The sequence below is a fragment of the Synchiropus splendidus genome, chromosome 5, assembly GCF_027744825.2.
Source record: "Synchiropus splendidus isolate RoL2022-P1 chromosome 5, RoL_Sspl_1.0, whole genome shotgun sequence".
Taxonomy (NCBI): domain Eukaryota; kingdom Metazoa; phylum Chordata; class Actinopteri; order Syngnathiformes; family Callionymidae; genus Synchiropus; species Synchiropus splendidus.
The window spans coordinates 29,797,726-29,824,717 of record NC_071338.1 but is presented as its reverse complement, the minus strand read 5'-3'; the positions used below and the strand labels follow the sequence as shown (position 1 = coordinate 29,824,717).

The 26,992-nt window shown below is 41.9% G+C and overlaps 1 protein-coding gene across 2 annotated transcripts in view; it reads left to right on the top strand.

Moving 5' to 3' along the window:
* Positions 1-26,992, top strand: part of LOC128758487 (CUB and sushi domain-containing protein 1-like) — a 432,079-nt gene that overhangs the window by 231,828 nt on the left and 173,259 nt on the right. For both annotated transcript variants that reach the window (XM_053864463.1, XM_053864462.1), the window contains exons 4-5: positions 11,759-11,953; positions 15,083-15,290. In XM_053864463.1, the coding sequence (XP_053720438.1) occupies positions 11,759-11,953; positions 15,083-15,290 (403 nt within the window). The remainder of the gene's footprint in view (positions 1-11,758; positions 11,954-15,082; positions 15,291-26,992) is intronic.

Sequence of the window (26,992 nt, the reverse complement as noted above, 5' to 3'; positions counted from 1 at the left end):
GTTTTGCTCCCTGGATTTGTTTTCTCCAGCGTGAGACAGTCACAAACTGAACTCTCTGTCTGTCTGTGTGTCTCTGTGTGTGTGTGCTGAGTACCCACGGTGGGGCGCATCCTCGGTTCATGCGTGCTAAGCTAAGATGAATGGATGGAAAAGAGAGGGAGTCAGAAGATGAGCAAGGGACCAGCGACCATAAAGGCAGAAGTCCTGCAGAAGTCATGTTGAATCCCTCCACCCAGACTTTTTCGCAAGACTTTTATTGGACTTTTATTGCGTTAATGACACGTCCAGCTGTGTGGATCCCCCGCAGGTGTTCAGCGCAGCTGGTGAGAGTAACGGACCGGATCTTCCGTCCTGAAATTTGTTCTGCTGATGTTTCCTATTGGGGCAGAGTGCGGTCTGAGCGACGAGGCCTGAAATAGACATCCAGACAACAAAGCATGGTGTATTGATGGATCACATCATGCAATTGTTTGTTGTGGGTTGGATCGGGTCTTGTGATGCTACATGTTCTCGAATTAAGTTTGCTCCACGTTAGCATTGGTGTTTACGCTAGCGTGGCATAAACCTCAGTCACTTACAATGGGAAGTTATCGAGTGTTTCAGTCAGTTTGCAGTCCGTTCTTTCTTTTTCGTTTGAGTCTCAAAAGGATTTTGTTTGTTTGTTTGTTTCATGAGCCATATGTGGCATGTTGTCCTCGTCTGAAATCTGAAGAATGTTGAGATTTCGACTTGAATGAGTTTACTTTCTATATATGTATGTTTTTGCTGGCGCCCTCATATTGGCTGTTTATTCAGAATACCTGTAGTTTCTATGACTTCTATTACTCTTTGTCTCTCTGTCTGACAGCATTTCCATTCTACTTGTTGTGTAAGCCATGTTAATATTACGTTTCCTCTGTGGTTTTGGTTTCTAACCTTTATTTTTTATCAATCCCACTTTGTTTTCAAATGTGTGACCACCGCTGGAACCATGCTGTGTAAGTGTTGAGGAACATATTATTACTTATTGACCAGACCTCCAAAATGATATTACATTTTCCATTGTCATTACTATTTTAATTCTTTATAAAACTATTTTTTTTGTTTTTTTCTTTGTTTGTTTTTCTTCCCCCATAGTCACATTGAAAAATAAAATAAAAATACTCTTTTTATTTTTATTTATTTTGTTATTTTTTTTAACAAGTGATGTTCATTTTAGATGTAGCTCTTGTCCCTGAGAAAAAAAAAGAAAAACCTGCAGAATGTATGTATATATTATATACATATTTAGCTGCAAAATGTTACTTAAATTTAAGATGGCTTTTCTGCTGACCTTCTGTCTTTTGACTTCATACCCTCCCACAACATTCATATGTTGTTGCCTCTGATGAAATTCAATTGACCACCCCTGTTATTAATAGCTAATAACATGAGGCACACAGTTAGGCTGAGTAGAATGTTAAATGTGAAACAGCCACACCATATTTTGTTCAATAAAAACATCCATTTAAAACTATTCTCAGTTATTTACTTCTAAAAGACTCTTTCTTTAAAACTTATTATTAATCAGGACCATGTCAAACAACATGTTTTTGTGGGTTCCTGCCTTTGGAATTTCCTCTCAGATACTGTTGAAACTAAGGGCGATTTTAAGAGTCTGCCCTTCTCTCAGAGTTTGTCCGATAAACTGGGCGTTGTTAACATTTAAAACAAGTGTATTTGAGATTATTATTTTCAGTTTCTACCTCTATGAAGTGGGTCCATCTTGAAAATGGTGTTGCCAGCCAGCCACCAAACCTAAACAGTTGCTTCTCTGACTGGGAAGTCCCTGTTTCCCAGGCTCTCACAAGTGCTTATCCAGTCACAGGACGTGTACATGTCAGGACCAGTGTAAGACGATCCGGCCTGGTTGTCGCTGACTCGAGATCCGATTGGCAGCTGACTGTCTCCGTTCACTTGCCTGCTCTGTCGAGGCCTCAGGCAGATTTCATGGCTCCTGACAACAGCAACCTGACACACTGGATTGGAAAAACACTTTATCATAACATGCACGTCAAGATTCAACATGACACAAAGAGACGTATTTTAATGTATTTTTACATTTTATATTAATATACTTAATATATTCCAAATCTGTGCAAGTTTGAGACGAAGAAAAGCACTTGCTTCTCCAACTACCTATAAAGGTGAAGTCAGAAAATGGCTCCAGACTTGCAACTGTGACATCCAGTGTTCCTCTCTCATTTATATTTTGGGTAAATTCGGGGTGCCACTGTCAATCCGGGCTGACACAGGCTCCTCTCCTACCATCCTCTCTCGCTGCTCCTGTCACATTAATTGGCGCTCACTCGTCGACTCTCACCCCCTTGTGACTGATTCATTCGGATGCCATTCAGCTAAATTCAACTTGGCATGTTGCATACTTGGTAATTACCACGTAGTACACCGCTAGATGAAAAATGTATAAGGGAGGTCATGAGTCGTGTTAGACTTAAAAGGGACTTATTTTGTGTAAACATGACACACTGAAGGCTGAAAACAGCCCGGTTCTGTTCCGTGATCCGCTAGCTCTGCTCCAGCCGAATCTCATCAGGAGCGGCTCTTGTCAAGGACCGTGTTGCCGAAATCCACCTGATCATAATCGACCGCAGCACACGCTCCCAGATCGGAGCCATAAATACACAGAATTATTCATCTTCTTTTGACACGCTCTAATTGACAAATAATAAATGTAAATCTAAATGGGTGTCATAATTTAATCGGCAAAGTCTAGATTAGTGCTGGGAAATATTTAGAATTCAATTTAGCTGCTGTCACATCATTCCATTGACAGAGTGTTTGTTTTTCAAACGGGACATGAACGTCGGGTTCAGAAGGCCTGGGTATTTTTGGGCTCTTTTATTCCCATCCTCTGCTCTCAGTGGGATTCTGGGTCACTGCACTCTTGAAGCTGCTCAATGAATATGTCAACTCTCTTTGGCTTTGGTGTTTGAATATCGAGTTTTTGAACTTTACACACAATTATCGCATTTAGAAACGTGGTCGAAAGTTTGTAGAAAATAGGACAGTGCTTCTGAAAGCAACAGTCCATGTACATTCTCACTCCTGAGGCATCAAACAGCGACTCTCTTGAGACTACGATCCGCTTGTCGTCGTGGTTCCTCATGCTCGCCATGCAATCTATGAACATTGTTTTTGCAATCGATGGCGATGGGCACCTCCAGCTTAACGTGTCACCGTGGAACGCTGGAAGCTGACCACGGTGTCAACAGAGGACTCAACAGTACCTTGAAGAAAGTCGCCATTTGACGCATTGAGTGTGAAAATGGGTTGGAAATTACTTTACCCATCTGGCACCATTTGTGACAGGCGACATCGTGGCACTTACTGTCGACTAGTCAGTCTGTAAATATGGAGCCTGATGTAGTTGCTACTTTACGTAAACAGGCGGCCGACACATGTAGCTTCAATGTGAGCTATATTGGCGTGTTTTTATATCAAAGTTTTTGAGTCCAGTCACGCAGAGGAGGGCAGTTTTAGTTACGCAATAGGAGCAAAACCGCGAGCAAGAGAGCGATTTAGACAGTATCAGATTCAGAAGAGCAAGAGATCATACAGTGGGACAGAGAGTGACAGCAGTGGTCGGCAGCGCAGCTTCTATGCGTCCGTTCTCTCCACATTCTGGAGCGGATTCATGGTCCAAACACTGTGATGGAGGCAGTGTGAATGTAAAAAGAAAATGTGGAAACAGATGCGTTACAAACCACGGGAGAAAATACAGCGTTCGCCGTCATCATCATTGTTGCTTGAGACATGACGAAGAATAGCACGATTGAATCAGATAAATATCTATAAAGGTTATGGCATTGACTGTGGCCGGTGCCTGGTGATGTCAAAATATAGTCGCAGTTTTCAAGCTGCAGCCTCACAACATAGCGATAGCAAAGTGGAAAACTCACAGGTCTAAGTTCGTAATACATGGCAATAGCCGGTTGTTCTCCAGAGTAAGTGCAAGTTGTGGAAATAATTCAATTGTGTTTTTAGTATGATGCTACTTAGTTCTCAGTGGTGGCAACCCTGCTCATCGCTCTCAAACTGTGTTCCAAAGTGTGTTTGCTTTTTTAATGTAAGGTCACAAGTTGGAGTTCATGTTGAGTATTTTTCCCAACTATGGAGCCTGCGAAATATTTTCCATGTAAAAATATGTTTTCCTTGCCAAATAATCAGAGGGTCAGCCAAGGTCGGACCAAAAAAAAAAAAAAAAAGAAATATATATATATATATATATATATATATATATATATATATATATATATATATATATATATATATATATATATATATATATATATATATATTTATATATATATAAATATATATATATATATATATATATATATATATATATATATATTTTTTTTTATATATATATATATTTTTTTAAACTTTCTTTTGTATGTTAATTTTTTAACACAATCCCCTGAATGACCGAATACACTTCCACACAGAGTGTCAATGAAGTTGTTAAATGCTGTGCATCTGCAGCAGTTTTACAGTCGCCTGCTGTTTTCTGTTTGCTGTTACTGTGCACATAAAAAGTGTGGGACTGCTGATCTTTTATGGCACCGGCCATTACAGCATGGTGGAAGTTCCATATTAGTGACCATTGTTTTAGCTCCACATCGGAGCTGAGAAGGCTGCGGCGAGCGCATGTTTAGCAGAGTGTAGCCGCACCCGTGATTACTCTGTTTAGTACGTGATTGATGACAAGCACCGCTGGAAATGTCATCCGCCCTGCTAATACATTTTCGCCCAGGAAACATGGGAAAGGCGGTGTTGATACATTTTAATATGGAAGGAGCTGTGCACATCGCATGGTTGAAGTGAGTGAAATGTGTTAGCCAGGTTCATTCTTCGTTCAGTTGTGTACGTCTGGCTCTAATCCATCAAAGTAGCCAGTATTTGACAGCACAACTCTCTGCTAAGAGTCATCCATTTCTTTTGTGGTGACCTGGGATTTAACTTTGGAGGCATTTCTCTGGAGCGTCCCGGAAGAATGTGTTGCGTCAAGTTTAACAATGTTACACTCATTATCTGGGACTGACTGTTGGAGACAATACCAGTCCCAAAACAACATGCCCGAATGGAATCGCACATTTGTAAAGTCATTGTACTCCACAGAGAGAGTGGAGAGTGCTTTAAATATAAATTAAATATAAGCCACATTAACCACAGACGTGTTTTTAAGCCTCATTATTGCAGTGTTGAGAAAGAAAAAAAATCATTCCTCCATCTCACATCATTAGTGGTAGTGCTGGACGTACTGTCCTGCATTTTGTCAGAAAGACCTTGTGAAGCGGCAGAATATTCTAATGCAGAAAGAGGAAAGGTAAATGTCGAGATGCTGTAATGGAGCACGGAAGGCCGGAGTCTTCAGTGAAAGAAGCAATTTTGTCGTCCCCTGATGATGGCCGGTCATTACCGCGCTTTCTGTCAAATATTTTCTGAGGTGGCGTCTCCATTGACAACTGTTACGAGCCCGACGTTGCCCTTTGAGCGGTCAGAGCGTTATCAGACGGCTGCTTTTAGAGGAGCCAAGCCGCTCTTCCTCATGCGCCCCCAGCCATCACCGCGTATCATGTGGCTTCATCGTTTCAACTCCTCTTCAACGCGCATGTCGAGTCCGACGTGGATCTTTGTCACTCGTGGGGGTTGGAATTAGAACGTGATCGTTCAAAAGCCTCTGACTCGCTGAAACTTTAATACATAAATCTTGATGCTTGGATTCAAGCATTTGCAGTGACGTTAGTTTCCCTCACTATCTTGAGCTTAGACAGTTGTTTTTGCGTTATTTTTTTATTTTACCTCTTCTGTTGCTTGAATAAACCTGTACTCCAATACAGTTATCTGGCTTCCATGCCTCTTAAAAAAAGGGAATATCTTGCATCTTGTCGCTGACAGTCTTTAAAGGAGTACGTTTTTTTTGTTTTTTTTTTTTATTATATGTAGCTTTCCTTCAAAATAGAAAATGTAACTTATGTTCATTTTCACGTGCTCTTATTTTGTCGTTCCCCTGTGTGTGTGTTTCCGTTTCCTGTTTTTCTCCTAGAGCCAGCATAACAGTAATGTTTGTAATAAAGTTCTATCAAGTGGAAGTTTACAAAATGGGCACCATATTTAAAATACTTCGAAACAGCAACGATGGTCGATGTCTTCTTGGTGTCTCATAGTAACAGCAACACTGCCTCCACGGTTTCCGGTGGCACTGCACCGTTTGGTCCGTATCAGTAAGATTTGCGGAAACGTAGAGCACAGACAGAAGGCTCCGTCCACGTCCGGATACAAATGTAATAATGAGCATAAGTGGCCCTTGAGTCACGTAAGAATGACTCTCGGAAAGTGGTATTCAACAGCGAATGATGGGATCTCTCCAATGTTCACATCTGAGTGTAAGTGACTCACGAAATAAAGGAGTTCAACACGTCAAGGCTGACCTCACTTGTGGTCACTTTGTGGACATGACATATCAAATATAAATATATAGTTCTTTATAAATGTGCTGGAGAGATCCACCTTAGTGACTCAACTGGTGACTCACAAAAGATCCGACATGTGAATGCTGCACTTAGAAAAATGATCATTATTTTCTTAGCGCAGAAGTTTCCCCGTTTCGTGCCTAGAATGGAGTTTTATTTTAGTATGACACATAGACTGTGTTGCAGTCAGCCTTGTTCATAAGCGGTCGCTCTCACACTTGTAAAGGAGTAGCTACTAAACTCAATAGTCCTCTAACTCACTTCTGAAGTGGTTTGAATCAATGGTGCAAGCTCGTTTTGTCAGAGAAATTGTGTTCTCAGAAGGTGAATGTCCCTTTTGAGTGTGTGATTTTACAGCGGCAGTGCTTTGAAACCGCGGCTCTGTGGATGGCACATCAAAAAGGTGGGAGCTCAGCAGGAGGCGAGAGGCCTTCACCCTGTCATGGCCGCTGGCTGGCGTTGGCCAGGACTTCCATTAGTGTTTGGTCTTGCAGAGTTATTATGTGGTGTGTGTCAGTGAAGCTGTTAATGCATTTACACCAGGGGAGCGCTGGCCGAGTTGGGGAGTCCATTTAGCTGAGAATCTCTGGCACTTTTCCAGCAGCAGGACCTCTAGATCCAGAAGCACAGATTAAAGAAGTATGCTTTTAATGGACGGGACTCAGTTGAGGTGTTAGTAGTTAATGGAGCGAGTTGGACTTTTGGACATCTATTGGGCTCTGAATTTAATGACATTGATTCATCTCAATCTATTTGCCTCTGACCTCCGTCCAGATGTTCCAGGAGAGCAGGGGCAGGACAAAGTGGTGAGTCACTCATGGAAACATTTCGGCTGGAGATGGAGAGGAGATGCTCTAAATCAGTTACTTTTGGTTTGTTGGATTTATAAAGGTGAAGCTCCAGTATGTACGACTTCAACACCAACCATCACCAAGACACACATATATGTGTGTGTGTATAATGTAATAACTATAATTAATATAATAGTAATAACATGTAATAACTATAAATATTGTTATTAAATACAATACATGAATAAAAATAAACAATAATAATAATAGAAGTAACCAATAAATGAATAAACCACAAGGGCTGTTCACAAATTCATCATGGAGAAATTTTGCACTGTCATTTGATATTTGAATGGTCTACAACTAAAAATTAAATTGAAGTAGAAGCTAGCGCTAACGCTTAATTGATTCTCTGACAAGAAACAACTGGAATCTAGGAATCTTCACTGCATACGTCTGTAATCTAGGTATTATTCCTCAGTTAGACAAGTTGGATTTTTTTTTTTGGTGTCAAAGCTACCACATTGGTTTAAAGTCACTGAATCATTTTGAATCAATCTGAATGACCCACTGTCATCCTTCATTCGTATCCCTTGAATCGTAGTCCAAAAGAGGCGCACAGGGTAGGTACTAGTATCTGCCACTGTCATCCCTGGATGCAGTGATGGCAATGGCCTGTCAATCATACGGCAGGTCAAAGACAAAAATACTACCTTAGTTTCTTCTACAACGTATATTTTGAGGAAAAGACAGAACTTGTTTCAGGATTATCTGCAGTCACGTCTGACATTTGTTCTGGTTCCACTTGGCTCTACCGACTGACTGTGAACCAAACATGAGACCAAGCCAAATACGAGGAGCCTGACTGAACCCAGCGTCTGTTTCAAAGGCTTGCGGCAATGAAAGTCCACCGAATGTCAATTTGGCTCTGTTCAGTGTGAAAATTTATCTTCATCCCAACGATAGTCTGCAATAATCCACGTCATCGCCAATCATATGTTGGCGTCAATACCGTTTGGCATTATGTGCATACCATGGTTGTAAAAGGGGGATGACTGTATGGTGAAGCTTACAATAGTGGAGAGTTCGAGGCTGTTAGTCGCGTCCAAGAGGCTGGAGTGGCATGAGTGAGGGTTGAATCTGAGGCCACCACTGAGGCATGTGGAGAAGGGAGGCAGGTTAGCAAAGGCAAAAGGTGACTTTGATCAAAGGCGGAGTGAGAAGGTGGTGTTTCAGACCCGAGCGTGGTTTTGGAACCGCAGGTGTATATGTATAGTTTAGTTGGCATCACTGCGAGATGGTCCTGTGTTGGACCAGATTTACTCCCTGAAATCCATACAAAGGATTTTGAATATTCGATAGACAAGTTTAATTATCTTGTTCTGAAGCTTATTGATGCATTCTTCGCACCAACTCTTCAATTAATCTCCTGTCGTGACTGCTAATCCAAGATGAGCAGATGATTCCAAACTCAGAGGACTCGGACGAGCGGGAGTTCTGTTAGCGGATCATTACAATAAACACACAAATCAAACACGAACAATAAGGTGAACTGAGGGCGACGACAACAGAAGCGGAGCGCGGAGAACAAACACGAACAGAGGCGATAAACCTGAAACAGAAAGCAGGTGTAAGGAATACAAGCCGGAAAACGGGGACAACTAAGAAACATATGGATATAACCGTCACGAGGCTAATACAAAACAAAAGACGCTCGGTAGAGGTGAAAACCAACACTCTAACCGAGGAAATAAGTAGCACACAGGCTGAACTAAAGTAGCGAGTAACACAAACACTGGAGGAAGCTAACACGGAGCTAATGACAGGGAGCAAGCGATAGGAGAGCTAGATAGAGTGAGACGAGAGACAAAGGTGACAGAACGAGGAGATGAACGCGGAGCAAAACAGGGAGATAAACAGCACAAGCGAACGGAGCAATCGAGAGAGAACGTACCACAAGAACAAAAGACGATCATCTGGCAGCACGTGCTGGTTCTCCACGTGTGTAAATCTATGCAAAGGGATGAGAACCAGCTGCGCTGCCATGAAGCTGGAGGGGGTGAGAGAGCAAACAGGAAAACAAGGAACCGGAACACAGGAAGTGATGAAGTAAAAGCAAGAACCATGACACTATCCTTCTCATGTCAGTCAGGAAATTGTGAATTAAAGGTGAGTCAAATGAATTAGGGTTCACTTCTATCACAGAGTGTCCTACTATAAGAATGTCACGCATCACGCTTCTGAAGAAACTTTCCCCTCTGTTGGATCAGGTACTGTGAGTTTGGTAGTGGTGTTCTGTCGGATACATGCTTGTCATCAGAGGCTGAAAAGACGTTGGAGTTTTTCGCAAGCAGCACCTGTTTATTTACGCGTGAAGCGGAAAACAACCCGGCTAAGACATCTTTGGGTGAGCACTTCAGGGCCCTGCGGAGGTGCATTCAGGTGTCATCTGTCTGCTCCTCGATCTGGAGAGCAGCATTGTTCCTGCTGCTTTTGTCTGGCACACGATTCAAGATCTCGCAACAGTCACTGTGGGCATCCAGCAAAATAAGTAAAATAAAATAACAAATACCCTGGCTGACCTGATGTGTCTTCAACTTTAGCCAGAGTGTTAAAGTTATGGCTTAGTACGTGACATTATCATTGTTTTCCTATTTGAAATTTGCATCAATTCTTCTTTCCATCAACCTTTTTTTTCTATTGTTTAATTCAAATGTTTATTAGACTGACTAAATCCTAGTTCCCTGTGCCAAATGATAGCTTTTATTACGAACAAATAGTCCCATTTTTTTCTTTTTTTTAATCCACATTGAAGTGATATAATCCGATACCACTTCTTCTGCTTCTTCTTCTTTTAATGACTAAGCAACAACGATGCTACTAAATGTTTAAATTCCAAAATGGCGCGTCAAGGATGAGACGTTATTAGGTTTAGTGTTAGCTACGGAGCAATAGTGCTTTTGCAAGGGAATTTAAATGTAAAGACTTGAATGGTCAAATACATGTTGTATTGTTATCTGTACACATAACTGAGGATGGAAGTGCGGACTCTTTACTCTGTTAAAAGTGCCTAGAACAGCATTTTTTGTGCTTCTTTCCTGAAGTTTCTGTAACATAAATTTCTGTCTCTTTCATCCTGGATGTTTTGGTTATAACATCACATAATGTCATAATGTGGGGTACCTGGAATTGATGACTGAAACATCTTCCCTGTGAAAAAAAAGTTTATAATCTGCATTATTTGAATTAAAACATTAGTTTTGTCTGTAATGAATTCATGTAAATTAACTTCAGACCCAGTCTGGATATATTTCTATTTTATTTTATTTCTTTTCTTGCCTTGAGAACAATTTGTCAGCAACTATTTTGGGAGCTACAGTATGCTAATGTCACGTCTTATTCAACATTATATTATTGTGAATTCAACCTCAGGTAAAAAATTATTAAATCAATACCAAACTATGGGTCAGCGATGTTTGTCACACATTGACCAGAAGAATAGCAGTAATAATAGTATTTCCATTCCATTTTCAGAGCCACTTCTACAGAAAAAAACTGAATAAAATAATAACAGCAATGTGCACTTCGCCTCCCCAATGATATCTTTTTCTTTCGCATGACTTTGACCGATGCGATACCTCAGTGCACCGTCCTGGCCGCAAAACCTCGCCAGTCGAACGGACTCGAGACTGCACGGTCATATAAGTGTGACAAATGACTTGGCTCGGACACACAAGTCCTTTCACTTTCACTCACTTTTTTTTTGTCAAGCTCCCTCCATCCCACTGCACATCTCTCCATCTGTGCTTTAGTTTTGGACATGAATTTGGAGGTCTGAACTGGTGAAAACAAAGCTGGGAACATGGCGCGTTGAAGCTCGACTCTCTTTTGTCCGGCTTCATACAAATATTGAGCCAATTAGATGACATTATACTTGAATGAGGCGAACTGCAAATAGTCACATCTTCCCCTGACATTCTTCTCTCCTGTGGCCCCTCCATTTCGTCACCTTTGTCTACAGTCCCTTGACCCCTCCTCTTTTACATCCTGCCTTCCTTTTATTCCTTCCTCCTTCCGGTCCTTCCTGTCTGCCTCCTGCGTGACTTTTCTTGACCCCGCTCTTCTGTCCTATTTCTCTGAGTCTCACGGTGGAGCTCTGTATAATTGTGCGCTCACGTTTAATTGGAACAGCCAGCGCAAACACACATTAGGCGGCTGCAATCCCCAACACACACACACGTGCAAACAACACAGCCACGTCAGGGCGAACACACTCAGCGTGTTAACATGCTCCAGTTGCCCTAAAAATATGGCTCTCACTAGAAAGAGTGGAGTTCATCCTGCTCATGAGGTTTGAATCCATTTGACTCTGTCGGTTTGTTTACAAGAACTCAATGCACCTGATGTATCCTGGAGCCTGTCTACATGAAGCGTCTTTTTTTTGTCTTTCAGTCTTGCCCAGTCACATGTGCGGCACGCCCGGGCTCATTCCTAACGGAGTCATCCATGGCACCCGCTACAACATGGGGGACAAGATCCGTTACAGCTGCGAGTCTGGATTCGTGCTGGAGGGTCACAGTATCCTGACGTGTATCGTGTCACCTGGGACTGGGGCACAGTGGGACTTCCCGTCGCCATTTTGTAGAGGTACGTTACTTCATCTTTTGTCCAAGCAGACAACCTCGAAATAAACAAACAAGATGGGCAGGGTCATGAGAACTGCAGGACCCCAAGAGGGAGTCTTAAGTTTGTGGATTTGATGCAGAGCTTATGGATATTGATTTTACTTTAATCATGCTCAAGGTCTTCATATTGCCTTAGCCAGAGCACCCTTGGATTTGGGAAATGTGAGCCTAAAAATGTCTTCAGGTGGTGAACTGGTTTAGGTTTTCAAGGTCCTCATCTCTCAGGTCAACACATTCTCACCCGTCAAATATTCATTATTATCAATTGTGTCCCAGCGTGACGCTGAATTCAGCCGTCTGCATTGCATCTTGACACTTCACAATACACACATTAAATACCATAGTGATATTGACATTTGCCTGACATCCCTTGCCTATCTCATTTTGAGCTATTGAACTTCAAATATAAGTTTCAAAACAATACTCAAACAAGTTTACACTTATAGACAGTTTGTCAACTCGTACACATTATGAGGTTTCATGAAACAGGAACATAATTTCAGGGGCCACCAGATGGCAGTTTCTGCTGTATAATGTTTGGACTTGAACAACTTTATCAGCGAAATCTCAAATTATTTCTAAAGCAAGAGCAAGGGCTATATATATATATATATATATATATATATATATATATATATATATATATATATACATACAGTGGTACCTCGGTTCTCGACCACAATCCATTCCAGACGACCGTTCGAGAAGCGTTTTGTTCGAAATCTGAATTGATTTTTCCCATTACAATGAATTGGAAAAAGAAATAAAGCGTTCCAAGCCTTAAAATAGTCTTTTGTAGGAGTGAATGTAGAGTGTCTGCTGCAGGTGGCTGTTCCTCTATGTGTGTGGCCGCTGCATGTGGGAGGGGTTGCCGAGTGAGTGACGTCTCTCCAGAAGTGAAGAGGTGCCCGGTGCGTGTCCAGCTCTGAATGTGCGCTTCTGTGCAGTTTGGCTGTGACAAAGTCATAAACCAAGTCACGCTCTGTCCCAGACTCGCCTCATCCCTGTCCCAGCTCCAGCCCACAACAGGACATCAAACCCTGGAGTGAGCGCTCCAGCACCTCCCCTGTGACACTCTACCACGGTCCAGTGCGGAGACAGGAAAGGTTTTACACCTCAATATGAAGAAAGAACAGTCAGTCAATGTAGCTAACGGGACACGTCTGCATACAGAGGCTGCGTTATACACAATAACAAAGTGCGTCGTGGGTCAGCTGATCGGTCCGCGCACGTTATGGTTTTTTCCGGCTTTTTTCAGGGGCGTTCGAGTTCTGGATTTTCGTTTGAAATTTTTGTTCGAACGCCGATTTGTTCGAAAAGCGAGGTACCACTGCATATATATATATATATATATATATATATATATATATATATATATATATATATATATATATATATATATATATATATATATATATATACAAAGCAACATCACAGGCGTAACAATTCTAGACAACAAAAAACTCAATATTCAATACCACTGACAGAGGGAGACAAAGTTACCAGTAAAGGAAATAACTCTGTGTCCTCTGCACGGTCAAACAAAACAAAACTCATCATGACATTCAGGGTCGGGCAGGCCCTGGCGGCAGATTAGAACACAGAAATGCAGAAACCCAAGAACATTAAGCGCATAGCGAACGACCAAAGAGGGACAGGCCATGATCCAAAGTGGTCCAAGAATACAGAGGGTCTCACCTGAGCGACAAAACAATGAACTGACGCCGGTTGACAAATGAACGGAGTTGAAGAATGGGGAGCAGAAGTGGGTGGCTTAGAATGCAGGTCAGCAGAGAAGGGTCCATCTGAAAACAAAGTGGTCATTGGAGCAGAGATTATGTCGGTTAAGAGCTCCAATCTAACCTGGCGCTCACTTGGCATGTAAGATGGATGTTGAATCCCTAAATGTAGATAGAGAGACAGAATACTGACAGAATGTACTTACAGAATGTAACTCTTACAGAATGTAAGGCCAATGTTAAACTGTAACTGTATACAAAGGGCCACACATTTGTGACTTCAGCTGCATGATATTAGGTGAGCGCCCCAACATGGAAGAGAGAGAAATGCGGCGAGAGCTGGACGTAGTCGAGAAAATAAGAGCAAGTCGGGAGGGATATGAGCTCTCGATCCTCATGCCAACATTCCACTGCACAACCGTCGTCAGGAGTGAGAGTTTGTCCCTCCACTCATCCAGTAGCGCTTGAAAAGAAATGTCAGTATATGTAAAATAGGAAACATAAAAATGATTTCTGCATGGGTTTCGACAATTTCACTTGACAATTTACTCTAAAAATGTTGGCTCTCACAGTCTTTGGTTAGCGCAATAAAAATAAAAGTACTTCAGAATAAAATGGGAAATAAATTCTGAGTTAAAGAGATATACTGTACCTCACAATCTGTAGGCAGACAATGACTCTAAAAGATGATAGAAGCATATAAAAAAAAAAAAAGTGAATGTCTCCACGAACAATCCTCAGTTGCCGGTTTCATTGTTCGAGACATGGAGGGTTTTCAAAACCTGCTTTGATTGGTTTGGTGAGATTTCATGGAAGTAAAGTAGAAAAATATGCATAAGTTCAGTGTGTGCTTGTGATGTAAGGAACTCTTGTTCTTTGCTCGCTTCTTGTTCTTTATGTTCATCGATTCATCCACAAAAGGAAAAAACAACATCACATGACCATGTTTTTCATCTTGAATATTTATATTTGGTGTATAGAACTGAGCTCGCAGCAGCATTCGAAAGGCGCTTCAGTGTGTAAGTGGCCTACACAAGTGTGTTCAGCCCTGCTCTTTTGAACATTGTTCATTAATAAATGTCCCACAGAGATAATTAGGCGCCGCGCAGTAACACTTTTAACTTTCATTTATCAGAAAAATAATGTCACAACATGTTTCAGATGCTTAGCCACTGACGCGAGAGGGTACTTCAACAAGCCCTGATATTTAGTTATGAAACGCTGATGAACACTGCAGCAATGAGTCAGTCAACGCCACAACCTGCATTTAACTCAATATATAGACTGTTTATTTTAAATAGGAAGTGATATGTGATGACAGGAACTCATCTCTGTGTCCTCTTCCGAAACAGCGGAGGGAGCGTGCGGCGGTACGTTACGAGGCACTTCAGGGTCAATCGCCAGCCCTGGATACCCTGCAGAGTACGACAACAACTTGGACTGCACGTGGTCCATCCTGGCCGAACCTGGGGACACGATTGCTCTCGTGTTCAACGACTTCCTATTGGAGGACAGATACGACTTCCTTGAAATCAGCGGAACGGACGCGCCAAGTATTTGGTAAGACAGATACTCCGCACTGAGGGAATAAGCGCTTTGATGGAAGATGCCTTCTGGAAAATAGCTTGGCGTCAATGGCGGTGTCACTCAACAGTCTTTCAGTAGATACAAACAATGCGCACGGTGATACATTTGAAGATGCCTTTTTTTTTTAAAGGCGTCTTCTGAGTTTGTCCTTGGTGCAATGCTGAATTCTTGTCGTGTTCCTTTCATTTCGATGTTTCTGCAGTGCTGTAAATTTCACACACATTTTGTTTTGATTTGATGACGCCGGGTTTTTCTCCAGCTCACAGGATCTGGTTTGAAATATTTTATGGCCACAATATTGTGGAAACAGAAGATAGAAATGCAGCTATAGTAGTCGAAGTACAATAAAGCAGACAGCGCAGAAGATGGATGGAGGAGTTGCTCTCACTTCAGCCACCGAAAGAAAAGCCACTAGCGTAAAGTCAATATAAAGCTACGATTTCGGAGACGGAGATTGTGGAACGTCAACATGGTCGTAGCTTCGTTGAATTTCGAGCAACCCGTTTCAAATGATCCATGTCAAATGGTGCAGTTGTAAAAGCTAAACTCTGGCGACAAGTCGCGGTGGGTTACCCAATCAGAATCTGTTTTTCACAGTGACATACTATACGCTGACAAGGCAAACAAAGGAAACGGTTGCTTGAATTCATGACCTTCGAAGCTTATTGTGCCTCCAAAGGATCTGATGGCCCTGGACTGACCCACTTTTTTGGAACACATATTGAGAGGCAGCGGGAAGTCGCTTTGGTCGTGTCTGGTGTGAACATACCTGAAGACTTGCACTGCTAAACCTGAGACTGTGCACTACCTTATGACAACTACAAAAGCACTCAGGGAGCACCGACCTCCACACAGACCACAGTCTCCAAGTAAAGTAATAAAGTAGCTACAGCGAAACCCTCCTACAAAGTGATCTGTGTCAGAGTCTGTTAAAGATAGTGGACTAAATCGCTGGAACCAAACCGGTCTATAAAATGCACGTACAAGACGTACACAGTAACCCTGGCCTTACTTTGATAACCAACGTAATTTTGTCCATGTCAGTAAATTCAATATTTTAATGCACATGACTCCATTCAGGCCGAGTAACAAAATCACAATTGTCATTCATGGCCCTCGTCATGTGACGATAGTGATCAACTTCACTTTAGTACACTTTTTTACGGTGGAGCAAAAACACCAGCCGACCACGTGCCTTGTTTCATGCTTGCCCCTGATCGACAGCTGCAGCAGGCCTGACAAACTGTCTCTTGGAGGCACCACAAACATGTTCAGGAACATGCTCAGCACAGCAACCAACAAGAAGACATAGAATATACGTGGCAGACATTTATTTTCAGACTCAAATCAAACAATAACTTGAGGCAATGCATAAAACAAACTTGTTTAAGGACCAACGTGGGTGATGCTAACCGCAGTTAGCTGGGGTGCATCAACTGAAATCAAGGTTGAAGGTTCAACCACAATGGTGATGAAACCATGCTTTCCAATGTGAAAGAAGGATTGCAATATACTTACTTTTACGTACAAATGCACAGATTAATGCTATATATGTACAAACACTGGGATGTGTTTTAAACCCTTGGCCCCCATATAGTTCTCGATTTCACATGTTTACGCTCACCATTTCCTCAAACAAGACCAATATTGAGAGGGGGATTTATCATACATTTATTGTCATCGAGGTAGACAAGCCAATTTATTGTGAAAATGATATGAGGTCATATCAGCCAGCCCTAGTACAATGAATGAAAATTCCCCTTGAGCTACACAAACACACAAAACTCAAAACAGGGGTTGGACACAATAATGGAAACACCTTAAAGCCAAAAAAGCAACCCCTGTATATGAGGTGCTCATGGCTGGAGCAGAAGTTCCACTCCTCAGAAGAGTGATGAAGCTTGGTTTGCGGAGGAAATACTTTTTTAGTGTCCTCCGTCACATGAACATCTGACACTTTGAGGATCCGTTCTGAGCTCTCATTAACCAGAACAGCATTGACTGTGATGTTCTCGTAACGTAAGAGCTTTTAATATTAAAAGATGTCTAATGACGTCGTTGGGGAGGACAGACACAACTACTGATTTATTAGAGGCTCAGGACTCTCGATGATTTCTTCAATTTATTCAAGTCCACTAGCGAAGGTGATTAATTGCTGTTTTCACTCCCATTTTTTTCCGTGGTCATGTTGGAAAATTGGCACTCTGTTATATCAGAACACACTCTAAATTTAGAGCTCTGCTAGACATTCTGGGGGTCGGGACGGAACGTTGTTGGGTTGGATGTGTTCCTGATGGAGTGCTGTGAGGCGCTCGAGTTAACATGCGAGACCAAGACCAGTAGAGAGGGGCAGTGGTTCGTGGTGCAGCCTCACAGTGAGGGGGACGTTGGTGTGATTCCAGCTTGGGGTACCTCCTGGAGTCAACCTGTGTCGGTTCTATGTTGAGTTATTTGTTCTCCTGTGCTTGTGTGGGTGTCCCCCGGGCACTCCACTTTCCTCCCACAGTCCGAAAATATACTGAGCAGAATTGTTGAAATTGTCCGTCCATGTGTGAGACAGATTTGCGACCTGTTTAAGGTCACCTCTCGCCCCAAGTCGTTGGGATGGGCTCCTGCCCTACGCTTTCCAGCAAGATAAGCATGTGAAAATATGTCAATGAATGAGTGAATGCACGTGTGGACCATTGCTCCATCTATTTCCATTGTATTTTAGAGCGCAATAAAAGCATGCTTTTAGGCAAATTCCGATCCATTATCATTTCTGAATATCCCTGTAATCTTCATTAAAAAAGAGGTATGTCATAATCTGCAAAAACATTGGTGAAGCAGTACTGAATGGCTTCAAGGCGAAGCATCTGGTCTGCAGAAAATAGCCTTTAATTCCTTCAAATGTAACGTATAATGGAAATAATCAAAGTCTCCAAACTCATCTAAAAACAGACTGCTATTTTATAATGGGTAAAAATATATTCAAGGCCATCGATGTGCAGGTTATCGTCACTATGTAAAACAGCTGGGGAGCTGTTTGAGACAAATCAGTTCTATTCAATGAAGCAGCATTTGATCGTACAGTAATTCCATACATAATTGTTGTGGGTAGAAATATGTCGCCTGCCCTTGAGGGATGCTGAGTAGAGTGTTTTGGAATGGCGTTTGCCATTTAAGAAGGCGACTGGCTGAAAAGTATGTGTTCAATTATCCGCATCATTTTAAACTCTCCGACGGATGCCATCTTGCTTCCACGTGTGGAAAATGGTTTGTGATGGTGCTGCTGTTTCCACGGGAGTGGGCTGGAAAGGTTGTTGTTTAAATAAGAGGATTGGCTCGGATGGAAACAAAAAGAGCGCAGAGTAATTGCATGTTTAGTCCCGTCAAATACTGCTTCAGTAGGCATCAACTGCGGTGCGCCGGTGATGTCGTTTTTGCCTGTGTGGGGATGTCGGGTCTTAAGTGGCCCTGTGCCGTCGATGGCTGACATTTATTCTGAACACACACCAATATGTGGCGTGGCACGAAATAAACGCCATGGATCGCTGTCAGCCCTCGATGCTGCAATGCTGGGTGAGATAAGGAGTGCTCTAGAGAGACCATCCAGCTGCCCATCATGTTGAACACGGTGCCTGTCATAGCTGAAGCCGTGGCACTTTTGATTTCACATGACTAACCCCAACATCTTCAATCACCGATATTATGTTGCCTTTCACGAAGTCTGAAGACGTGAAGGTGATAGGAATTGAGTCCACAAACTAAAGTCGCTGTTTGTCCTGGTTCCAAAATGTAACTTTCTCATTTTGAGTAAGAGATGTTCCCAAGCCGGAGTGTGAGTGTGAGTGTGAGTCGCAATAATATTAGCTGAATTATGTTTCTGCAATTCAACTGAGCTTCTACTGAACACTGTGTTTGACATGGTGAGACTCGACTTGCTGCCACCGTAAATATTGACATGAACTCAGTGCAAAATGTCACATCTTCCACATTACATATTCTTCACCATAGTTATTTTAATGCGTCTGAAACATCTGCAATTGATCAGAATAATCCTTTCCTTAAAAGTGTTTAGCTTATTTTCATCAAATTGTTAAATGTACAACAAGAAATTGTTCATATTTCGCATATGTAAATGTCACTTTCAGCTAGTGTTTTGATAGATGTGCTTAGATGCCTCAAGAGTAAAAAACAGAAAAATGTATAACATTAAATGTAAATTGAAAAAATAAATAAATAAATAATATTGTAATAACTTTTCAAGTTATGTTGAACAAAAACAAATACACAAAATCACTGCAGTCAAAAACAACCTCCCTGATGGAGGTGATTTTAAAATATTAAAAATAATTAAATTAATATTAATTAATATTATATAATATTGATGCAAGTTTACCTCTTAAATAATGATACATGAAAACCTCTTAAATAATGATACATGAAAAGTATATACATGGTATATATGTCAACATTCAATTGAGTAACTAACTAAATAAAGAAAAAGAAATATAATCCTGAATATAAATAATTAAAATGACATATCATTATTACGTTGGCTGCTATTGCATCGGTCACACGTGGGCTCTATATCCACCTTGAATTTAACAAGTCGCTGAGCCATTGTAAATCCAAAGAAACTGACAGAATACACCCAAAATAAAATCTAAATCATACATTTCCACGCCACACTGAAAGTTTTACGGCTTCATAGTTTTAAAAATGTATTTTTTCTGGGTAGTAATGAAGGGAAGGGTGGACTTTATATGGTAATGAAAGAAGTATTTATTGTTTGCCTGAAAGTCACTTGGTTAATGGGACATGTCCGACAACAATGAATGTTCATAAACATCCAACCTACCTTCCTGTGTCTTCCTCTAACTCCACTGTGGTCATAATGATTTGTCAGATTGGAACATCATCCTGACAGACGTGTTCAACAGAGGTGGGATAAGCAGATGATGGACATCATCGCAGGGGAATATTTTCAGGCCATTGTGGACGTGACTGACACCTGACAGCACCACTGTGACACGTCCTTCCTGTTTATTAAGAGCTTTTCTGATTGGTCGTCCCAAAAGCAATTTCCTGTTTCATGTTTCTGTCTGCTGAGTGGCAGGTTGGATGTCAATTTGATTAGCTGTCACACTCCTACGAACACTTCTGCATCCTCAGACACACACAAACACACAAAGCTTTCCCCAGGCTCTCACCCTAAAACTAACCATCCACAACAAACAGCTGAACTTAACCATGACTCTGAACCAAAGCAAAACTCAAGTACAATGACCCAGTTAATATAAAGTCTTCCTCCTCAAACTGTAGCGTAAACTTGTAAGTTAGCAGTTAACCGACTGTGCATGTCTTTGGACTGTGGGAGGAAAGCGGAGTACCAAAGCTCCAGAGCTGGATTGGAACCCTCAACCTTCTTGCTGCAAGGCAGCAGGGCTAACCATTGCGTAACCGTGCCACATCATGCTCTTTCATATTTGTTATCTTCATATGAAGAGTCACCTTCATACGCTCAAGTGTTAAATAATTTAGTGTAATTTTCGGACTATACGAGAGTATTAGCTGCACCCACTAAATTTAAGAAGGAAAATGGATCTTGTTCAGACATAAGCCGCAGTGGTCTATAAGCCGCGGGTGCAGTGGTGCTGTCAGCGCTGTAGAAAGGTCAGTGGTGCACCAGCTTCAAAAGCTTTTCAAAACTAGTTTTGAAAACGGGGTCCAGCATCCAGGGTGAGGAAATAGCGGAAACGAACTGCGTAATACGCAGCGTCTTCAGTTATCCACGCTGCTCTCACAATAGGCAAGGTGCAGCTCTCCAGCTGGGATCAAGTCAGCGGCCGAAACCTGACTCGCTTTTGTTCTTGTCTGACTTTTGAGCCGAACTCACTTCGTCTCGAGACAGCGTATCACGTCTATTATTTATAACTTAAAGTTCCGACACCACTGCTGGTCTCAGCGGCCGCTTCTCGATTCCAAACCTCCAGGAGATCGACTCTGTTGCCGGAGCTAGGGACACGCGGGTGAAATTTTGAGGGCATTTTGAACTTTAACGGTAAATAAGAAGCCTCTGATTTCAAGGATTTCTTCGCCTCTGATTGAATCTGATTTCAACCTGTAACAATCCATATACTAGCCGCGCTGTTGTATAAGCCGCAGGGCTCAGACCGCCAGAAAAAAGTTGTGGCTTATAGTCTGGAAATTACGATAAATAACAAATAGGGCTCCGACCCAAAATACTTTCCTTGTTCTGACAGTTGTGATGGGCTGATGAGGCTTCATGAAACAGTGTCCTCTTTTACAGTGCTCAGTAGATGGCGCTCTTGGTTTGAAAATAATGTATGGTTTCACTGAAGTGGCTGTTGAAAGCCAAAAATGATGCAGCAGAGAGTGCCACCTAGTGGGATCTGGGATCTCATCACTAGCCGACAGTTGTCATCATATAACATAATAGAAGTGATGTCGCAAATGCTTGTTCGTGTAACCACAAAGGATTATGGGACCAACAACACGCCAAAGAGTGACACTGACAGATGGCAACACACTACCAGCATGAAAAGTAAATCCTCGGTCGAAAAAACTTTCCAGCTTATGGAAGAAGCTCCACTTCCAGAATGAACCAGCAGGTGGAGAACCCACTTCCACACTGTGGATGTATGTTTGCAGAAACCCAAGAAGGGTGCTGTTATTCTTCATATATCCCGGCAGTCCAACTGCACCGTGTCACCTCTTTTAATGTATCTACTGTAAACCTTTTCCGTCTTCTTGAAGGGCACCAGGTCAGGGTCTTGTTGGCGCCCTCATCAAAGCCTCCTCCTCCTCCCGGCTCAACACAGTGTGACATTGTTAAGCACAAAACTCTTAGTGATTCACAGAAGATCAAGCCAATTCTAGCCATCAAAAATAGACGTGGTCAGGTCAGCCAGTGGTTCGACAATGAGCCGCATGCATGTTTGACCTTATCTTGGTGGCGAGCAAGCTTTAGGGCAGGATTCTTTGATTGCCCGAAAATGGCCCAAAGTCCGGTTGTAATTGAAGCTTCAAGACGTCTGATCTTATCTCTCCCCGCGGGGGGCCTTCCTGGCCAACACGTTGACCTTTGAGTGAACTTTGCAAAACAGTGTCACAAGTGTCTGTCTCTCTCAGTCAATGCCATGGGAACTAAATAAATCCAGACATCCCTCCTCCGTCTCTGACATCCATTTGTCTTGCCTTCACCACCGCCTCCAACCTTTTATTTCCTTCACAGTCTGACTTCAACTCTTGGCTTGTCCCCCTCTCTGACTTTCATTTCCAACCGTCCCACATGAGACACTTCTGCCTGTAACATTATTACATTTACATTTTAGATCATTTTTATTTGATAGAGTGGGTTTATTTTTGGGAGCGTGCTGTCATGTCAAGGTCATTCGGCCCATCTTTCTTCAATAACTAGCTCAATTCGATGCCTGTGCCGCCAAAGTTTTCTGACCTTGGTCGTAATCTTTCACTGTAGACGGACATCCATCACCAGGTAGATGGTTACGCCCACTTTTGCAATTACAGTCAGTATTACGTTTAGAAATAAATCACGTCAGGGAGGAAAAAGCTGACATGGACTGCCAGATTGCAAAATTTGTCGAGTCAATTTTACAAGTTCTGCATGTAACAGTTACTTAACACTTCAAATCAAAGACAGGAGGGGAAAATGTCACTGCTCAAACATGGCGACGCTTTATTTTTCACACCTGGGAATGAGGCTACATGAGATCACACATTTCCCTGCGTGATCTTTTCCCCTGCTGGTTTCAAAAAAGCGCTGTGTTGATCTACAATGGAGCCATTTCAAGCGTCTACATGAATGTTGGGTGTAGTACGCATGCCAGGCCTGTAGAAGGCACTGCAATGCTCTAACATACAAGCTGTAATTTCTCAAACCATGATCAAACATGAATTTATAGACTTGAAATTCAAGTGGATTACTTCCTGTGGTATCGATGGAGCAGGAAGCGGATGACCACCGTGCTGCTGAACACACGTGTCTCTATGTCCTATGTCTCTAACTCGTGGAATTGAAGCTGAACCACCTGGTCCGTAAACGTCTTTTTTTCCACGACCCATTTGTTTCAGTGCTAGTTTTAGCTCACAAGCTTCAAGCGTGCATGCGTGTCACAGCCTGGTCTGGTCCGCCTGCTCGATGTGGTCTGGAAATTCCAGTGCTGGAACAGGAAGTTAGTAACGCGGATGTGTGAGTTTTACCAACTGATGTTTACTAGTGAGCGCATGCCATGATCAACTTAGACCAAACCTGATGTGGACCCAAAGATAACTACACGTAAGGATTTATCGCGTAATGATGTCGTCACGTTGTCACAGTCGAATCTGTCGCTGCCTGATCTGATCCGTCGCTGCATAAACCTTGTTCATGGAAAGTGTATAAAGGGGCAGAAGAGCTCACACCTGCTCATTTTAAATCTATGTGAGACAAATGTGAGGAGAAATGTCTGCCATACACTGGGAAGCAATGCATTGCGCAGGTCAAATATAATGGGAGTAAAGAGCTTGAAGAGCTTGAAGTTGTTATTGATTCAATAATGCCGGATTAAAAAGAAAAGAAACATGATCAAATAAAAAATGTACAGATTATAATGGTAAATGTAGACTATTTTAAAAATAATTCAAAAAACTAAATTCACAAACTTGCGCAATATAACCATGTGCCCATGCGCTCACCAGTATAGTTAGTTGGTTTTCAGGCAGGCGGACCAGATCAGGCGGTGACAATGTGTTGTTTCATCGTCTTATTTGTTGCTACTGCATTACAGTGCTGCTACAGTCCAGACATAGGAACTTGTTTTAGATTGTTTTAGGCCCATATTGATGGCAGAAATGGCTCCGTGTATTTTATTTTTTTTTAAACCGCCATGGAAAATGATCAGATCGGAAAATGTTCGACTCTGTTTGACTCCAGCCTCATGCTGTTCTGGGTGGAAAACAGCAAAGAAACGTCAGCCGAGTATGCTGTCTGTGGCGGAGAGACGCCATCTGATGACATCATCTCATGGGGCACTCTCCTTTTAATCGAAAAATAACAACAAATGAAAATGGACATTTCCATTTCCATTGTCTTTTTGGGCATTTTCACAAAAAAAATGTCAAAACATTCAGGTGGAAACCTTCCATATTTGGACTTCAAACCTGCACTGCGATGTCTTCCAGACACAACACAGTACAAGTAAAACTTTTCCCCCTTCACAAGAGATTCCTTCAACCCCAAATAATCCACCGACGCCTCCTGTTTTCATGACTCTCAGTCCTTGTCTTGAGTCCTGCCTGCTTCTCTGTGCGAGTTCAACCACATCCCCATCTCTTAATCACCTTCTCTATTTTCCTTGATTCGTGCGCCGACTCTCTCTCCCTTCCCTCCTCTCTGCTATCACTCTTTTTCCTCCGCTCGCTGCCTCATTTGTCTTTGTCCTTAACAACCTACTACTCCTAATGTCTGCTCTCGTTTGCACTTACCTTCTTGACTCGGTTCATTTTGTTTTAAACCTTTCCCTGCGACTACAGTAACCTCTCTCCTCCTTTCCGTTTGACTTTATTCCCCCTTCCATCCTGGCTGCAAATGTCCTTCATTCATCACTGTGTCTTTATCTTCGGCCTTTCCTCAAATGGACTAAACCCACATTTATTCAGGGCCTTTAAATCCAGCCACTGACTCACCTGTCCATCAGCACATCTCCTCCGCAGTCTTCCTTTTCCTCTATCTACTAACAATTGCATATCAATTTTTGACTTTATTAGATTTTCTCCCTATTTTTGGAGCTTCCATCCGTTGTCACTTTACCTATTCTGACCTTCTCTCTCTTCGTAACCTCTTCCTCATTGTCAGTCACTGGTCATTCCGCATGAATAATTTAGCACCAAAACCATATCTCTCACTTTTTTGTCTGTCGAGGTACCTGTCATATCATCCTGCACAATTTCCACCCGTGGACTAAATCCGTTGGATACAAATGAATACAAATTAGAAGCGTGGACCCATGGGTTAGAATCGAGACGTGATATCAGACGTTTGTCAGTCAGCTCCATTACTCTTGTCATTTTAAAGCAAGTCCAAAGCAAAAATGTTCAAACCAGAATCAAAGTTTGTTCTAGCTAGTGAGGTGTAGATGAGGTCTGATGACCAGATGGCACTGTCTGGTGTAACGTAACTTGAACAACTAATTCAATGAAACCTCACATCATTTCTAAAACAAGAGCTCCATCTAGTGGCCTCTGGAAACTGTTTCATCAACCCTGCAGTTTCGTGATACCTCATCTGCCCACCACTATTTTGCACTTTTCCTGCAAGTAAGTCGATCGAAAGTAGTCACACAGGAACCATATCCTGAATTTCCATTTTCTGACTTGTGTGTCATGGTGACCCAAATCTTACATTGATGCAATACACAATGGGAAAGATCTCGAAGGTGGCTCATCATTGTGTTTATATTTTTACACCTAGTAAATACAGATTCCCGGTGCCGAAACATATGCCTTGTCTTTCTTCTTTGCCTGTAATGACAGGCGAACTCGAAGACTTGCACAGTAAACACCTCAGGATATATTCAACTGCGTATATAACTATATAAAAAAAAAAAAAAAACAACAGCAATGAAAGGAAGGATGAAGCAGGAATTTCACTGCTGCGAAGTATACAAACAAGACAATACAAATGATGCATAAATGTATCATTATTTATATTATTATTTTATGGTTATTGTTATGATATACTTATATATAAAGGTGTATATTGACCTGGAGAAGATGGTGTGGTCTGTAAACATTGTTTATTAGCTGGGAATTTTCAGAACATTGGGGTGTGAAATGTTTCATTATTATTAGTATTATCCTGGAATTAGTAAGCAAAATCTTTTTAAATTCTACTTTGAAATGATGTGCACCAAAAATTCTGTCAGTGAATCAAATCTATATAAAATCACGAAAACACCGGTCCGGCCCACGGTACGTCGGATGGTTATGTGTTCAGTCCGTCCTGGAAGGCCAGATGGCAGAATGAGCTGGTTCCTCTTCCGCTCTGGCACCAGTTCAGCCTCAAAGTTCCGTTTGAAAAAGAAGATGAAGTTAACTCTCACCATTGTATGATTTCACCCGCAAAAATCAAGAGGCAAGAAAGAGGCTTTTTTTCCATTGTGAATGGAAAATGCTTGACCTTTGAAGAAATATAAAGACCAAAATAGATCTAGCCGACTAGATCAGTTCTGTGGCTCTTAAACAGCAAAAAGACAAATTGCACTCATGTGGAAGAGTGCTGCTTCTAAGATATGTAGATCAAAAGATGCGTTGCTAAAGCTGAACACAGAATGTATTGATGCTCCTCTCATGGTGCGGACTAGTTTAAAGGCTGATGGACAGTGAGCGATGCCTTCAACCGAAGAACCGTGATGCAAAGTCGTATCAGTTGAAACAAAGGAAACCGTCTGGTTTGGTCAGAGGTGGACAAAAGCCTGATGACATTATGAATTTATCACACAACGGGGATTGCTGCTTGAAAAAGTTTCTGAAAATCAATGTTTAATCACTGCTGGAAAGTGACCTCGCCTCTTAGTTTTGGTACCAGATTTGTCAGCAGAGTTCAGCACAATCAAGAGCCACTTCAGGGTTTATTGGCTGTTGCAAACATTCGGACAAAGAAGTGTTTA